Source organism: Jaculus jaculus, chromosome 18 (assembly GCF_020740685.1).
Source record: "Jaculus jaculus isolate mJacJac1 chromosome 18, mJacJac1.mat.Y.cur, whole genome shotgun sequence".
NCBI lineage: Eukaryota > Metazoa > Chordata > Mammalia > Rodentia > Dipodidae > Jaculus > Jaculus jaculus.
Genome location: NC_059119.1, coordinates 18,725,067 through 18,742,740, shown reverse-complemented (window position 1 = coordinate 18,742,740; position 17,674 = coordinate 18,725,067). Strand labels below are relative to the sequence as shown.

At 51.4% G+C, this 17,674-nt stretch overlaps 1 protein-coding gene across 1 annotated transcript in view; it reads left to right on the top strand.

The window, feature by feature from the left end:
• Polr3a (RNA polymerase III subunit A) overlaps positions 1-17,674 on the top strand; it is a 50,269-nt gene extending 32,595 nt beyond the window's left edge. Inside the window, exons 20-31 of the mRNA XM_045137105.1 lie at positions 18-188; positions 2,218-2,331; positions 6,872-6,958; positions 7,036-7,118; positions 7,584-7,754; positions 9,077-9,170; positions 9,300-9,392; positions 10,869-11,033; positions 11,403-11,567; positions 11,661-11,792; positions 12,694-12,826; positions 15,805-17,674. Of these exons, the coding sequence (XP_044993040.1) occupies positions 18-188; positions 2,218-2,331; positions 6,872-6,958; positions 7,036-7,118; positions 7,584-7,754; positions 9,077-9,170; positions 9,300-9,392; positions 10,869-11,033; positions 11,403-11,567; positions 11,661-11,792; positions 12,694-12,826; positions 15,805-15,953 (1,557 nt within the window). The 3' untranslated portion in view covers positions 15,954-17,674. The remainder of the gene's footprint in view (positions 1-17; positions 189-2,217; positions 2,332-6,871; positions 6,959-7,035; positions 7,119-7,583; positions 7,755-9,076; positions 9,171-9,299; positions 9,393-10,868; positions 11,034-11,402; positions 11,568-11,660; positions 11,793-12,693; positions 12,827-15,804) is intronic.

Below are 17,674 nucleotides of genomic sequence, written 5' to 3'. Positions count from 1 at the left end.
CTTCTCCTTTCCCCTAGAGAAGGCTGGTCAAGTCCCTGGAAGACCTCTGCTCCCAGTATGATCTGACTGTGCGGAGCTCCACCGGTGACATCATCCAGTTCATCTACGGGGGAGATGGCTTAGATCCTGCGGCCATGGAGGGGAAAGATGAACCACTGGAGTTTAAACGGGTCCTGGATAACATCAGAGTAAGTTGGAGCACTCTGAAGGGCGCTTCTCAGGGCACTGTTAGGAGGTAGGTACCATTTGTACCTGGTCCATACTTCAGGCTTCTCCTCAGCCCTGCGTTAATATCTTTCATCTTTATGTTAGTCTATGTAATGTTCCAGGATTGAAAGAGAAAAAAATGTTTTCATTTGAAAGTCTAGTATTGGTTGTAATACATTGCCAGTGGAAGAGGTTTTTGTTTTTCCTTTTCTTTTCTTTTTGGTTTTTCAAGATAGGGTTTCACTTTAGCCCAGACTGACCTGGAATTTACTATGTAGTCTCAGGGTGGCCTTGAACTCACAGTGATCCTCTGACCTCTGCCTCCTTTCTGAGTGCTGGGATTAAAGGCATGCACTACCATGCCCAACTCCCTTTTCATTTTCTAAAATTATTTTTTAAATATTTTATTTATTTGAGAGACAAAGAGATAAAGAGAATGGGCACACTAGGACCTCTAGCCATGGCAAACAAACTCCATAAGCATATACCAGCCTGTGCATCTGGCTTACATGGGCTCTAGGGACTCAAATTGGGTCCTTAGGCTTCATAGGCAAGTGCTTTACCCACTAAGCCATTTCTCCAGCACAAGGCTTTGCTGTCCTTTGTGTCTAGTACAGAGCACCAGGGACAAGGTTTATAGGCCATGGCTGCTCTCTTCACCTATTTCAGCTGGGAATGCAGTTTTTTTATTTTTGTTTTTTAAGGTAGGGTTTTACTCTAGCCCAGTCTGACCTGGAATCTACTACAGAGTCTCAGGGTGGCCTCGAATTCACAGCGATACTCCTGCCTCTCTGCCTCCTGAGTGCTGGGATTAAAGGGGTGTGCCACCATGACCAGAAATGCAATTTTTTCTGTTTTTGTTTTTGTTTTTTGAGGTAGGGGCTCACTCACTCTAGCCCAGGCTGACCTGGTCTTCACTATGGAGTCTCAGGGAGGCCTCGAACTCACAGCAATCCTCCTACCTTTGCCTCCCGATTGCTGGGATTAAAGGCATGCGCCACCACACCTGGCTGCAATTTATTTGAGAGAGAGAATGGGTGCACCAGGGCCTTCAGACACTGTAAAGGAACTCCAGATGCATAGGCACCTTTGTGCATCTGGCTTATTATGTGGGTCCTGGGGAGTTGAACCTGGGTCCTTTGGTTTTACAGGCAAACACCTTAACCACTAAGCCATCCCTGCAGCCAACAAAATGTCTGGAGGGTAGTTTGACAGTTTTGATCTGGACTTAAGCTTGCATGCCCTTTAACCCAGATGTTCCTACAGAAACTTGACCTACAAAAGTGGTCTTAATGTGCAAAGAAAAAAATTCAGATTGTTTACAGTAGAAGCAAGCCATCAGTAGAGAGTGGGTCACAACTCAGTAAAATAACATATGGCTACTTAAGCTCAGGGAAGCCCTGTGAGCTTGAGAAGAACCATTATAGTGTCTTCACTGTTGAAATGCTTACTTGGATGGTTGGATTTTGTGGTCCTGGGAATAAACCTCAGACCTCACACCTGCTAGACAAGTGCCCTGCCACTGAAGGCTGGTTTTCAGTAAGTCACCCAGGCAGGTCTGAACTTGTGACACTCCTGCCTTGAGCCTCCCCAGTAGCTGGGGTTTATAGGCCTGGACCACCAGGCCTGGCTACAATGTCTTCCATGCAAGCCTGGGCTAGGGGGAGAGTTGGGAAGTAATGGAACTGGTCACTGCCCTAGCATGGAGCTCTGTCTGTTCATGTGAAAGAGTCCACGGGCTGCTAGAAGCTCAGTTAGGTTTTATGTCCCTTGAGTTCAGCAGCCTTGAGCCGGGCGTGGTGGCGCACGCCTTTAGTCCCAGACTTGGGAGGCAGAGGTAGGAGGATTGCCATGAGTTCGAGGCCACCCTGAGACTCCATAGTGAATTCCAGGTCAGCCTGGGCCAGAGCAAGACCCTACCTCAAAAAAAGGGGGGGGGGGAATCTGCAACCTTCTGCTGCCCTGATCCCCCTCCCGCCCCACATAACACTGTGTGCTGCTGACCCTCAGGCAGTGTTCCCGTGTCAGAGCGAGCCTGCTCTCAGCAAGAACGAGCTCACCCTGACCACCGAGGCCATTATGAAGAAGAACGAGTTCCTCTGCTGCCAAGACAGCTTCCTGCAGGTACGTGCCACTCAGCTCCTTTATTGAGACGTCGGCACAGCCAGGCAGAGCTCACTGTCCCAGCAAAGGATGTATCCCATGTCTTTCTCACAAGTGACTCCCTCGTGGGGAAAAGAGAACTGATCTGCTTGAGTCCGTGGCCCATCCCCCGCCCGCCACCCTCACTCTTGTTCTGTGAGCCACTGCTCCCCAGTCATGAGTTCCTGTCATTGTCACTTAGGCCCTTGCCTCTGGGATCCAGAGTCATCCCATCCTTCGCTGGCTGTGACTCTGGAGGGCTTTTGGTTGGTTTGCCTTTTGGGTTTTCATCGAGCAGACCTGCTCAGGCAAGATTTTTCCTTTGTGTTTATAATCACGGTTACGATCAAAAGCAAAGGGACACAGAAACCAGCAAATGGTCACCTTTGTGCATGGATTGTGACTCAACTGCAGCCAGAGAACAGTAGGCCAAGGGGTGTGTGTCTGCCAGGGGAGCTCTGCCCCCACTTGTATTCCCGAGTGGAGGTGTGCGAGGCGGAAATACACGGTCCTCTAGAGTGTGACTCACCCAACAGCACTGGTACTGGTTTTTCTGCAGGCATTTTGTCCCTCCTTTTTTTCTTTTAATAGATAAGAATTGCAATTTGTCTCTTCCACATGCTTATGCGATTTATTTTCTTGTTCATCCTTAAAGATCTTCACTGAGACAGGTTATGAGAAATACAACGAGGTAACGTGCCAGCATGGTGTGGCTGTCAAGCATACAGGGTTAGCGCCAGCAGCAGCCCGCCCCGTCAGCACTGGAGGCTACGCGTCTCTGTCCCGGTTCCGGCAGATACAAGCCAAACACGGGCCTGGTGTCTTTCTTCTTGTGACCTGCTTTGTGGGTGGCCAGTGTCTTTAGTGAGCCCTGGCTTAGTCCACACACGTTGCTAATTTGGGGATGCCAAGGCAGCTGAGCACGTCCTTTGTCCACGAGCTCGTTGTTTGATGAACTCTGATTTGCCGAGAAGGGTATAAAACCCGCTGGCCAGAACAGATCTGAGAAAGGTTCAGCTAAGGCTGCTCTGAGGGCCCTGGCCCTTGCCAGAGGCTGGCCCCTGGGCCCCTGGCATTCTTTGGAATGAGAGTGAGACTCTTAACAATTGGTTGACCGTGTGACTAACTGCCTGCCAGTTGCCATGCTACAGGTTACCTCAGTCTCGTACGCCTGGATTCAGTATCAGTTAGTTGCATGTTTCACACTGGAGCTTTTGACTTCTCTTTAACCCTGTCCTACAGAACGTGTGTCCTAGCCTTCTTGTAAGAGAAAGCGTTCTTTTCAACCAGGCCCCTGCGAGCATGTCCACATGAGTAGCCACTGAAACGTGTTTCCCTTTGCCTGCTGAGTAGTAGAGAGAGAGTGTGTGTGCGCGCGCGCATGCAAAGCTCCTCACAGGCATGTCTACTCGGTCTTCAGTGCTGCATGTGTTTACCTGTGCTAACAGGTGAGGCAGCCTTGAGCCCCTGCTGATGGAGTGCCAGTTCCTGGGCCAGATAGTGGCAGAGGGTGAAAATCACTAAGGTGGAAGAGGCTCTTTGTCTTGAGAGGTGTGGAAAGAAACTGCCCGCTCCGTCTGCTTTCCATCTCTCCTTTGCAATAAAGACACTGTCCCCAGATGTGTCCCCCGGTTCCCGCAGGTCTCAAGTGTATCCCTGGCTCATGGTGGGTGAGTCTGGAGAGCTTCTCTGTAACAACAGCTTCTGGGAAGGTCCAAGTTCTTATAACATCCCTTCTTTTTTTTTTTTTTTTTCTTCAGGCTGACCTGGAACTCACTCTGTAGTTCCAGGCTAGCCTCAAACTTCCAGCCTCAAACTTCCAGCCTCCTACCTCTGCCCCCCTGAGTAATAGGATTAAAGAGATGTGCTATCACACAGGACCCACCCTCCCTTCCTTTCTTCCTTCTTTCTTATTTATTTATTTAAATATATTTATTTGAGAGAGAGAGCATGGACTTTCCAGGCCCTCCAGCCACTGCAGACGAACTTTGTGCATCTGGCTTTACGTGGGTACTAGGAACTCGAACCTGGGCCATCAGGCTTTTCAAGGAAGTGCATTTAACCGCTGAGCAATCTATCTAGCCCCCATACCATCTTTTCTTAAGTAAAAGTCCTTTCTGTGTGTAGAAGGATGGCTGAGCTGCAGGGACGGACGCCTGCACGTGTCTACGCTGTGCAGTAGAAGAGACTAGCTCAGTGGGCCACGGAAAGGCCGTGCCATGGGGAAGGGGCAGCCAGGGTGTGATGGACCTTCAGGTAGTAGCCCTTGGCCACCCAGACTTGTGGAAGACAGAATGATTCTCTTTTCTTTCTTCTCTAAGATGGGGCCTAACTCTGTAGCCCAGACTGGCCTTGAAGTCCACATTCTCTTGCCTCATCCTCCTGGGTTTGGGGATTATAAACGTGCACCATGTCCAGCCACACTAAATTCCTCCATGGGCAAAGACAGTGTCACAGAAAGTACCCAGTACCCTCTGCTCCCGTGGTGGAGCTCATACCTTGGTGCCTGAGGGAGGTCTCCAGCCAGGCAGCAGCAGGCTGGAAAAGGCATATGGACCATGGACTGTGTGGACACAAGTGTTTTAACCCTCACAGCCAGAAATGATGGCATGGACCTCTACTCCCACCTGCTCAGGAGACCGAGATGGAAGAAGCACTTGAACATAGTTTAAGGCCAGCCTGGGCAGCATAATGAGACCGTATCTCAAACAAAAAAAATGCTAGTACTTTGCACTCAGCAAAGACAGTAACTAGGAATTGCTAGGTAATCTATGGGAAGCTCGAGATTTCCCTGACGAGGTTGAGATAGAGTGTAGCTAGGAGCTAAGAAGACAGAAGCCCTCAGTAGGTAATGTGTAGGAATTTCTTTATTATTTTACCTATTTATCTGAGTGAGAGAGAATGGACACAACCGGGCTTTCAGCCACCGCAAATGAACACCAGGTGCATGTGCCACCTTGTGCATCTGGCTTACGTGGGTCCTGGGGAACTGAATCTGGGACCTTTGGCTTTGCAGGAAAGTGCCTTAATGGCTAACCCATCTCCCCAGCCCCAGGAGTTTATTTTTACAAAAGTAGATTTATGTTTCAGTCTGCTGAACACATTTGTTTCAGGTATCTCAGTTCTGTGGTCACATTTTTATTTTATTTATTTATTTATGATTTATTTTTGATTTCTCAAGGTAGGGTCTCACTCCAGCTCAGGCTGACCTGTAATTCACTGTGTAGTCTCAGGGTGGCCTCAAACTTACTGCGATCCTCCTACCTTTGCCTCCCAAGTGCTGGGATTAAAGGCGTGCACCACCACACCTGGCTGAATATTTTCTTTTTATTTATTTATTTATTTTGGTTTTTCAAGGTAGGGTCTCACTCTAGCCCAGGCCGACCTGGAATTCACTATGGAGTCTCAGGGTGGCCTCAAACTCACAGCAATCCCCCTACCTGTACTTCCCAGTGCTGGGATTAAAGGCATGCACCATGCCCAGCCCTGAATGTTTTCTTTTAAATGTAGGTAATTCTAGTGCATATATTTGAAATGCATGTACTGTGTGCTTTAGCAGGTGATGTTTATAGTGATCATCACAGCTTCCAGAGAAATAGACCCTCAAGACATCCATCAGTTGGGGGCTGGGGAGTGGGTTCAGCAGATAAGGTGCTTGCTGCATAAGCATGAGGACCTGAGTTCGGATCTTCAGAACCCACGCGAAGCTGGGTGTACTGGCAAGGACACCTATAATCCCAGGGCTGCTGTGGCAAGATGGGAGGCAGAGTCTGGAGGATCCCCAGAAGCACATGGGCTGACTGGCCTGATGAAGGCAGCGCAAACGAGAGCCTGCCTCAAACCAGGTGGCAGGCAAAGACGGACACCTGGGTTGTCACCTGCCTCCACACGCACACCTTGCCATACACGCACACACAAAAGAATAAGTCAGTCTTGAGATTTAAAAAGTACATATGGGGGCTGGAGAGATGGCCCAACAGTCAAGGTGCTTGCCTGCAAAGCCTGCTGACCCAGGTTGGATTCTCCAGGACCCATGTAAGCCTGATGCATAAGGTGGTGCATGCATCTAGAGTTGGTTTGCAGTGCCAGAGGCCCTGGCATGCCTACTCCCTTCGTCTGCATCTTTGTCTTTCTCTGCTACCCCCACCTCCCTCCCTCCCTCTCTCTCCCTGTCCCTCTCAAATAAAGTACTAAAAAAAGAGAGAGAGAGAGAGAAAGTATATTTGGTCCAGTCATGCCTCTTCTGAGTGTAGGGTGTAGGACATGAGCGGTGCTCTCACATGTAGGAAAGAGAACAAGGCCGTTGAACAGGTGGAGTCAAGTGGCCCAAGGAACACCTTAGCTAAAGCATGTGTGGCCTAGGCATGAGTCGCGTGCCACGCTCCTCGAAAGCACTTTGAAATAGACACCCTGTGCGGAGTTGCCCTTCTGTGGCAGCTTCTATCCACTCCTGTAGTTATGAAGTGGCGGTGCCACGCAGGTTACCCAGAAGCATGCAGCTGATGGTTGCTCTGTGTTTCAGGAAATAAAAAAATTCATCAAGGGGGTTTCCGAGAGGATCAAGAAAACCAGAGATAAATACGGCATTAACGATAACGGCACAACTGAGGTAACGGCCTTCCGGGCGTGCCGGGACCCAGCTTCTGCAGGTGCCACAGGGCTTGACTGTTTATTTTTGCCTTGCAGCCCCGCGTGCTATACCAGTTGGACCGGATCACCCCCACCCAAATAGAAAAGTTTCTGGAGACCTGTAGGGACAAGTACATGAGGTAAGATACTGATTCTCCACACGGGGTCCAGTAGTTTGTGCTCTGCATGGGCTCCGAGTCCTGCACGCACAGGCATCCTCCTTGCCAGAGGCTGCGCGACTGATCAGTGCTCACGAGCACCTCCAGTGGAGCTGGACCTGGAAGACATTGCAGGCATTTCTCGAGTCTTTTCTTCCTCGAGTGGATATGGCAGATGCCAGCTGCTATGCCCACCTTTAGTACCATTTGTGAGGAAGCCACTTAGACTCCAGACAGTGGACACCTGTCCCATTCATCACATGACGGTCATGCAGAATTTTCTTGCATTGGCAGCACCTCCGACCATGTAAAACCCCCCTCCCCCACTGACACCTGTCCCAAGCCCATGCTAGGCTCATCCTGTGGCAGGTGTGTATTTGCTGTCGAAAGGGAAGCAGCAGAAGCCTGTCCCCAGCTCCTGTGTGCACCCGTGCCTTTTCCTTCTAGAGCGCAGATGGAGCCAGGCTCTGCAGTGGGCGCTCTCTGTGCACAGAGCATTGGCGAACCAGGCACCCAGATGACCCTGAAGACTTTCCACTTTGCAGGGGTGGCCTCCATGAACATCACCCTGGGTGTGCCCCGAATTAAAGAAATCATCAACGCGTCCAAGGCCATCAGGTACCTGGCTTCCTACAGTTCCGATGTCCTCACGTCCAAGCATACCTGTGACTCATCAGCAGCTCAGTGTTTAATACTCAGGGGGCGGGGGACTTGGGTTGATCGTATTTCGGATTTTTATTTATTAATTTATTACATAGATAGAGAGGTAGATACATATAATTTATTTAAGAGAGAAAGAAGTGCAGAGAGAGAATGGGCACACCAGGGCCTCCCGCCACTACAGCCAAACTCCAGACACATGCGCCACCTTCTGTATCTGCCCTTACCTGGGTACTGGGGAATGGAACCTGGGTCATAAAGCTTTGCAGGCAAGCACCTTAACTGCTGAGCCATCTCTCCAGCCCCCTGCCCTTTTTTTAATTTAATTTTATTCACTTATTTGAGAGAGGAAGTGAGGGAAAGAGGCAGAGTGAGAGAGAGAGAATGGGTGCACCAGGGCTTCCAACTACTGCAAACGAACTCCAGATGCATGTGCCATCTTGTGCAGCTGGCTTACATGGGTACTGGGGAATCAAACTGAAGTCCTTTGGCTTTGCACCTTAACCGCCGAGCCATCTCTCCAGCCCTTTTTTGTGGTAGGGTCTCACTCTAGCCAAGGCTGACCTGAATTCACTATGTAGTCTCAGGGTGGCCTCAAACTCATGACAATCTTCCTGCCTCTGCCTCCCAAGTGCTGGGATTAAAGACGTGTGCCACCATGCATGGCTATTTTTTTTTTTTTTAATTTCTTTCAAGGTAGGCTCTCAACCCACACTGACCTGGAAGTTACTCTAGTCCAGGCTGCTCTTGAACTCACAGTGATTCCCTGATTCTGATTCTGGAGTGCTGGGGTTAAAGGTGTGCACTTCTACACCTGGCATGGATTTTTAAGAAGTCACTCAAGGCCGGGCGTGGTGCCACACGCCTTTAATCCCAGCACTCAGGGGACAAAGGTAGGATCACTATGAGTGTGAGGCCACCCTGAGACGATGTAGTTAGTTTGTGGGCCAGAGTGAGACCCTACCTCAAAACAACACCAAAAATAACAATAATAAAATAAAAAGCCACTGAAATAAGTCAAAATGATGTAGTGGAGGCCGGGCAGGACCAGAAAGAAAGGCGGTCTCCCTAGGTCAGGAAGATTTTTCTGCAAAGCTTTCCCTGGTGGGAGGGGCGGTCTGAGGAGCTCCTCACACTAGCAAGCCCGCATGAGAGCGGAGGCAGAGGCAGAGGCGGCGAGTGCTCAGGGAGTCGCGGCCGGACCCAGCTCTCGGATTTGGCAGCGGCGCTGCACGCGCCCAGCCCCAGGTTGGTGCGCCAATCCCCTTTCCTTCTTGCAGCACTCCAATCATCACAGCGCAGCTCGACAAGGATGACGACGCAGATTACGCCCGCCTCGTGAAAGGCAGAATCGAGAAAACCCTCCTAGGGGAGGTAAGAGAAAGAAGATGGCAGCGTTGTGAGGACGCGCCAGGGCCCTCCGGGGAGCCCGCCACAGAAGCGAGCCCGTGATGCCTGGAGCAGGGAGGGGACTGCTAACCCTCTGCCCTTTTGCCACCGCAGATCTCAGAGTACATCGAGGAAGTGTTTCTTCCCGACGACTGCTTTATTCTTGTCAAGCTCTCCCTGGAGCGGATCAGACTTCTGAGACTGGAAGTGAGTCATGAAGTGTGGAGGAGTCATCCTGTGGGGCCTGCGGCGGACTCCGGGGTGCCGAGCTTCCCTTGTCTCTGCTGGTCTCCCCACTTGCCGCCACGTTCTCCTTCCTCCTTTAGCTTGCCCTGGCATAGACATGGCCATCTGGTAGACAAATAGGAAACTGAGACTGGGTGCTGGCCACACTGCCAGTTCTCCGTCACGTGGTTTGGGATAGTGAGTGGGACTTTCGTGTCTTGGAGGACCACAGGGCCAGCTGTTGTACTGACCTGTGTGTCCCATCGCAGCTCCTGCTGGTTTGCTGAATGCTTTTTCTCATGGGTAGATTAATCTGGCCTTTTTTGTTGTTGGGTTTTGTGTTTTTTGTTTTTTGGGTTTTTTTTGGTGTTTTGAGGTAAGGTCTTGCTCTGGCCCCAGCTGACCTGGAGCTCACTATGTGAATTCACTAATCAGGGTGGCCTCGAACTCATGGCGATCCTCCTATATCTGCTTCCCTGGTGCTGGGATTAAAGGCGTGCGCCACCACACGCAGCTTTGACCTGGCTTCTTGTATCACCACTTGTGGGGGTAGGTTGTGGCTGGACAGTGTCCGCCCTTCTCGGACAGGCAGAGGCACGGAGGCAGATGTGCACTGCAGACTCACTCTGGTGTGTGTTTTTTCTCCCTCCCTCCCTCTCCCTCTCTCACTCTCGGAAGTTAAGCCTATCCTAGCACAGAGAATTTTCTGTGAGCCACTCTCAGGGACCATTGTCATTTTGCTACCTGCCTGGCAGCTTGTGTAGCAGGATTAGTTTACAGGCTGGGGTGCAGCTCAGTAGTGAAGTCCGTACTACTACCCGTGCAGTCCTGGATTCAGTCCCTGAACCACAAGAAGGGTCAAACCCCACAAGTGACATAAAGCAAGCTTATAAACAGATTGTGGAAAGCACACCTCCAGTGCTAGCACCTGGGAGGTGGAGATGGAAGGATCAGAAGTTCAAGGTCAAGCTCATCTTCAGCTACATAGTTACATGGAAGGAAGTTCCATAGAAGCTTTTTTTAAAACATTATTTGTTTATTTGAGAGAGAGAGAAAGAGAATGGGTGCACTAGGGCCTCCAGCTACCGCAAATGAACTCCAGATGCACGTGCCACCTTGTGCATCTGGCTTTCATGGGTACTGGGGAATCGAACCGGGGTCCTTTAGCTTTGCAGACAAATGCTTTAACTGCTAAGCCATCTTCTCCAGCCCCCATAGAAGCTTTTAAGCCTCCAGGCCTCTGCCCTGCAGCCTCCCCAGAGCTTCTTTATGGGCTGTCATGAGTTGAACATGGCTTTTCATTCATGGGGTAGCAGAATCTGTGGTAGTTTAAAATGTTGCCAAGGGGTGACAGAGTGAAAACAACTAAAAAGGATCCTTGGAGAGCAACTGTGCAATCAGAACCTCAGCCACAGAAACCTGCAGGCGTCTGTCCTGAGCGACTCTGGCACCTTGCAGGTGAACGCGGAGACCGTGCGGTACTCCATCTGCACATCCAAGCTGCGGGTGAAGCCTGGCGACGTGGCTGTTCATGGTGAGGCTGTGGTGTGCGTCACTCCCCGGGAGAACAGCAAAAGTTCCATGTACTACGTGCTGCAGTTCCTCAAAGAGGACCTGCCCAAGGTGAGGTAAAGCCGTGTCTCCTGAGGAAACAGATAACCAAGAGTGGAGCCTGGGGAGCAGACCACTGCTGAGACTGGGGTCAGCACCCAGCTCTTCATGGCCTCATCCCTAGGGGACTCTGTCAGGTTTCTCTCTTAGCTCTGCCACTGCAGCCCCGTCCCTTAGAGTCCTTCCTGCTTTCTCGTCAGACTGTAGAAAGCAGCACAGTCCCCTGGGCTGTCTGCTCCCTGATCCAGGAAGCCGTGGGCATGCCAAGGGTTAGCGTATGACTGGGAGCAGGACGGGTGAGGTCAGCAGTCCAGGTCATGGAGTCCTTGCAGGTTGGGCCGAGGTGTGGCAGGGCCCTGAGCTTTGTGCGTGTGAATCCAGGTGGTGGTCCAGGGCATCCCAGAGGTGTCCAGAGCTGTCATCCACATCGATGAGCAGAGCGGGAAGGAGAGGTACAAGCTACTGGTGGAGGGTGACAACCTGCGGGCAGTCATGGCCACCCACGGTGTGAAGGGCCCCCGGACGACCTCCAATAACACCTACGAGGTACCGTTCAGCCTGGAAGCCCGCAAGGCCAGGCAGGTGAGAGAGTGGTAGCGTCAGAAGCGGCCATCACCACTCACGCCCATCTCTCTCTAGGTGGAGAAAACCCTGGGCATCGAGGCTGCGCGGACAACCATCATCAACGAGATTCAGTACACGATGGTCAACCACGGCATGAGCATCGACCGGAGGCACGTGATGCTGCTCTCCGACCTGATGACCTACAAGGTGTGTGGCAGGGAAGCTCCAGCCTGCGCGGTTGTCACTGAGCCCGTGGTGCTGTGGCAACTGCTGTCAAGATAATGAGACGTTGCCAGAAACCAGGCTGTAGTAGGCAGTAGGGCCAGGTGTTCGGTTAAACCCCATCATAGCAGTACGACTTCCTGGGCACCTCGGCCCCTGCAGTGAGGACGAGGCTGGAGCACGTGTGCGTCCTTGTCCTCAGTTTTATCCTACAGCCAGTCTGGCCTCTGCCAAAAGCCTCGGGATGCTCATGGCGACCCGGGGTGTTGATTCCTCATTAAGCCCATTCGGTGTGCTTCGTCTGTAGCCGTCTCCAAGCAGAGTAGGCTGAGAGGCACGTAGGAGGCTAGGTGGGACTGCTGGAGGTGGTTGGTAATTTTTTCCCTCTTTTCTGAAGAACTGTACTCCCCACAGCAGTGTGGTAGGGCAGCAAGTTTCCATGAATTTCCTAGACAAGCCTGTACCACAGTGCGGGGCGTTTAGTATAAAGAAGTATCCCATCCTTCTCTGTTAAAAATTGGCTTTCTAGCTGGGCATGGTGGCGCACACCTTTAATCCCAGCACTCGGGAGGCAGAGGTAGGAGGATCACCTTGAGTTCAAGGCCACCCTGAGACTCCATAGTGAATTCCAGGTCAGCCTGGGCTAGAGTGAGACCCTACCTCGAAAAAAAAAAAAAAAAGGCTTTCTAATCCTTTGTTACGCAGCATCTTGGAGCAAGTATAAGGCTCCATGGTAACCCTGTCTCATGTGATAACAAGGCCGGGCTGATAAACTGAAGGCCTTCAGTTGTGCCCAGTTTTGTTGATTGTGATGGTGAGAGGTACAGTACTTTGGCTCAGTTCTGTGAGTAGCTTGGGACCCCCCTTACTATGTCCCCTAATGCAGGGCGAGGTCCTGGGAATCACTAGGTTTGGCCTGGCCAAGATGAAGGAGAGCGTGTTGATGCTGGCCTCCTTTGAGAAGACAGCTGACCATCTCTTTGACGCCGCCTACTTTGGACAGAAGGATTCCGTGTGCGGTAAGTTTGCGTCCTCAGATGGCTCTGTTGCTTGTGGCTCAGGCTGGAGCTAAGGCCTCTGGGCAGTGAGCAGACTGAGCGGGCAGAGCTTTTACTGTTTCAGGAGTAAAGTCACAGGTCACAGAATTGGGCCTCCACATCGCCTGCCTGTGAGCTGGCTTCTCTGTTGGTACGGATACTTTAGAGTCCAAAAAGAAAAGATGGACCCTGAGTCTGTGAGGATCTTAGCCCTTAAAGCTATGACTCACACACACCCTGTGTGACCCAGGGCTGACAGTAGTTGGGCAGCCGCCCAGTAACAGCAGTGGACTGCTGACCTCCCTCCTGGAAAGGCAGGGAACACGCCATTTTTGAGCCAGGTACCACACACTCCAAGTATCCCAGCCCCTGGCAGGGCAGGGCAGGTAGCCAGCACTTCCGCAGTGCCAGGACATGGGCAGTGGACCTTGCTGCCTCTAGTCATGTGTCATGAGGCAGGCTGGCCCAGGAGGTACGAAGTGTGACAGGGGGCTATCAGCGTCTCCCCCGGAGCACTAGGCATCAAGCACTAGGCGTTGCCTTAACTCATTTGAGTCCACAAGACCTGCAGGCCGGTGGTAGGAATTGGTGAGAGGCCAAGGGTGTAAGAGGATCTAGAACCTGGCCCAGGCCCTCGGCCACTCAGACCCAAAGCAGGCACTGCACTCCTGTGAGGTTTCCGAGCCAGTCCTCGGGACTCAGAGCTGCTTCCTGGTCTGTTCTGCTTGTGCGTGGATTTGCCCAACAAGACGGAAGGGTAAGCTACGTTCACCAAGCACACCTGGGATTTGTCCCAAGTATTAGCTTCTTGCTCAGTTTTTTAAATTTTAACAGTCTTCTGTGTAACCCAAGCAAGCCTCAAACTCACAACCTTACCTCAGCCTCCCAAGTAGTTGACATGACAAGCATGCACCACTTCTGGTACTCTTAACATTTTTTTAGGTTTATTTTAGTCTGTCTGTCTGTCTGTCTCTATTTTGTTCAAGGTAGTGTTTTACTCTATTCCCAGGCTAGCCTCGAACTTACAGCACTCCTCTTACCTCTGCCTTCCTACTGCCAGTATTAAAGGTGTATGCCACCATGCCAGGCTCTTTTTTTTTTTCTTTTTTTTCTTTTTTAGGTAGGATCTCACTCTAGCCCAGGCTGATCTGGAACTCACTCTGTAGTCCCAGGCTGGCTTCAAACTGGCAAACTGGCAGTGATCCTCCTAACTCTGCCTCCCAAGTACATGTGCCACTATGCCTGGCTCTTTCGAATTTTTCTCTTAAGTATTTATTTGCGAGCAGAGAGAGACAGGAGACAGACAGAGAATGGGCATGCCAGGGCCTCCAGCTGCTGCAGACAAACTCCAGATGCATGTGCCACTTTGTGCATCTGGCTTTACATGAGTACTAGGAAATTGAACCCAGGTTGTTAGGCTTTGCAAGCAAGCACCTTTAATCTCTGAGCCATCTTCCCCAACTCTCCCCCCCTTTTTTTTTGGAGGTAGGATCTCACTCTAGCTCAGGCTGACTTGGAATTCACTATGTTGTCTCAAGATGGCCTTGAACTCACAGTAATCCTCTACCTCTGTCTCCTGAGTGCTGGGATTAAAGGCATGTGCCATCACACCTGGCCCTTAAACTTTTTTTTTTTAAGGAGAGAGAGAATTGGCACACCAGGACCTCCAGTCAGTGCAGTCAAACTCCAGAGGCATGTGCCACCTTGCACATGGGTCACATTGAGTCTGGCTTATGTAGGACCTGGGGAGTTGAACGTCAGTCCTTAGGCTTCGCAGGCAAGTGCCATTACCTCTAAGTTATCTCTCCAGCTCCTCTTTATACTTTTAAGAAAAGCACAGGGGTCTGGGATGTGGCTCAATAGTAGGGTGCTTGCCTAGAATGTGTGAGGCCCTGGTTTCAATTCCTAGCACTGGGGGGAGGGGGGAACGACTCTTAATTTGAGCTGGAGAGATGGCTCAGCAGTTAAGGCACTTGCCTGTAAAGCCTAATGGCCTGGGTTCAATTCCCCAGTACCCACATAAAGCCAAGTGCACAAAGTGGTACATGCATCTGGAGTTGTTTGCAGCAATTGGAGGCCCTGACATGTCCATTCTCTGTCTGTCTCTCTCTACTTGCAAATTAATAAAGGGGCACAGGGTTAGTAACTGCTATAAATTAATGTAAAAACTAGCTTAACATGTGAGAGACAGAATATAGTTCAGTGGTAGAGTACTTTTTCCTAGCATGCACAAGGCCCTGAGTTCAACCTCCTACCCCAGAATAATGCAGGAAAACAGGTTGAGAATGGAGTGGTAAGGGTGAAATGAAAAAGAAGGAGATGGGCTGCAGAGATGGCTTAGTTAAGGTGCTTGTCTGCAAAGCCCAAGGACCCAGATTCAAATTCCCCAGGACCCACAAGAGCCAGATGCACAAGGTGGTGCATGTGTGTGGAATTTGTAACATGCCCATTTTCTTTCTTTCTCTCTTTTGCTCTCAGCCTCTCTGTGTGTCAAATAAATAAAAATAAAATATTTTTGAGCCAGGTGTGGTGGTGCACACCTTTAATCCCAGCACTTGGGAGGCAGAGGTAGAAGGATCACCATGAGTTCAAGGCCACCCTAAGACTACAGAGTGAATTCCAGGTCAGCCTGGGCCAGAGCGTAACTCTACCTCGAAAAACCTTAAGCTGAGGAAGCACAGGTGGCTCCGTGCCTGTCCTGGCTGTCCATGCTGAGTGTTCTCTAACGAGGAGCCATCACGTTCCTTTGACTCGGGTGAGGGAGGAGGACGCTCTGAGCTGACCTGGTCTCCAGCGCACCACTGGGCTGAGGGTGGGCACCGTCCTAGGGGCACAGTGCTTCTCTGATGCCCCTCCCCCACTGTCATAGGCGGAAAGGAAAGTGATACTGGCCTAAATAGGCAGTGGAGCTGGGCCCCACGCCAGGTTCTGGTCTCTGACCTCGCACTGCTTGTCTGCAGGCGTGTCCGAGTGCATCATCATGGGCATCCCCATGAACATAGGAACCGGGCTCTTCAAGCTGCTCCACAAGGCCGACAGGGACCCAAGCCCACCCAGAAGACCCCTGATCTTTGATACAAACGAATTCCACATCCCCCTTGTCACATAGTTCAAGGCCACAAGAGACCGTTCTTGACTTTGGTTCCTTGTCCTGCTACAACTGGCTTGAAGAACTTTGTGCTTCCTGGGACAGAAGCCTGGATATGCCCACCTGTGCCCATGCTCAGATGAGGCCCTTGGCCTCCCCAGGAGCAACTCCTCAGGTGGATTATCAGCTTCTGCGCGCCCCTGCCTGCACCATGCTGTGTGGGAGAGCGGCGGGTTTGCGCATGACGGCAGCGCCTCAGCACCTTCGGCCGACCCCACCTCACCGCACCCTTTCATCGGCTTCCACGGCAGACCTCTCTGTACCTGGCTGGGAGCCAGATCCAAGCCCGCGCCAGCTACGGCAGTCCTGGTTCCCCATCTCGGGCATGCTGGGATCTCTCCACATGATATACTCGTGTAAATATGTTATTTATTTGTTCAAAATCCCATTTGGGATTTTGTTGTTATTTAATTTCACTTTTGAAAACAGGTTATAAGTACCAAGAAGGCCAGCATCAAAGCGTCAGCAGAAAAACTGGTTAAATGAATAGGAGCGTGTAGACTGTGGCTGACCTTTTCCCGAAACACCTGTCTCTGCCCGGCGACACCACTGCTGTCATCTACCTCTGACCCCCACGGAGGCTCTACTTTGTGACAAAAGTCAGTCTCGTTCCTCATAGCCTGCTGAAGCCTCACTAAAGTTTGGCACTGCTTAGGTGGGCACCAACCCAGAGCTTAGCATTGTCCTCAGATGACGCATAGCTGGTCCAGGTTGCCTGCCCTGCCTTACGCTGGTGTCCACACCTCTCCTGAATTGTCTGCACGTCCGTCCTGCCTCCCAGAGTGAAAGAGTACGCAGCGCTAGTTCACTGCCAGGGACACAATACGAGGGGTCTGTTCGCAGCAGGCAGCAGCAGGCTCCCGGAGGAGTCGGTCTCCCTGACGACAGGAAACAGACCCCAGTGCTGAGGGGAGCCGGAGGAGACAGGTGCGCCGTGGGGGGGGGGGGGGGTGTGAGTCACTTCCCAGGCTGCTTTCTGCCAGTGGCCGAAGATTGCTTCGGGGAATTTCATGCAACATAGGAAAGAAATTTTAAAAAAGTAGCTGTCTTCTAGGAGGGCTTTGCTCCTGGAGACAATGTGCTCTTTGTGCTGAATTTGCTTAGTGGGCTTGGCCCAGGGCCAGGGAGAACAGACCATGTTGAAGACCCCCCCTCTCCAGAGAGCATTCTGTGGGGTCCCTCCTCCCCTTCCCTGCCCACATAGGGTCCAGTATTCTGTTCTTCCTTACGCCCTGGAAAGTGAGGTGACCAGAAGCAGGGATTTAATCCTGCTTTTTGGCTCCTTGTACTTGACATTTACTTTGTAAATTGCACAGCGGGTCGGACTGTCTCAGCCTCTGCAAGAAACAGCCTAAGCTCAAGAGAAAGTTTATTGTCAAACAAAGTGATGGATTTGTGCGAAGAGATGGATGTAGTAAAAGAAAAAATAAAGAGGATGCTGAAAGATTCGGGACAGAATTTTGTAGACCTGCTTAGACGCTCTGGTGCCCGGTGTTCATCCCCCGCCCCCTCCCCGCACTGGGCTCGGGCTGCTCTTAGCGCAGGGGAAGGCTCTGTGGCCCACGCCGCTGTACCGGCCTGGCCCTGCGTGGCTTACTCTCGTGTCGCCGTCTCTCACTGGCCTCACAGCCGAAGTCCTACCTCTGCCTCCCCAGTGCTGGGATTAAAGCTGTGCCATACCA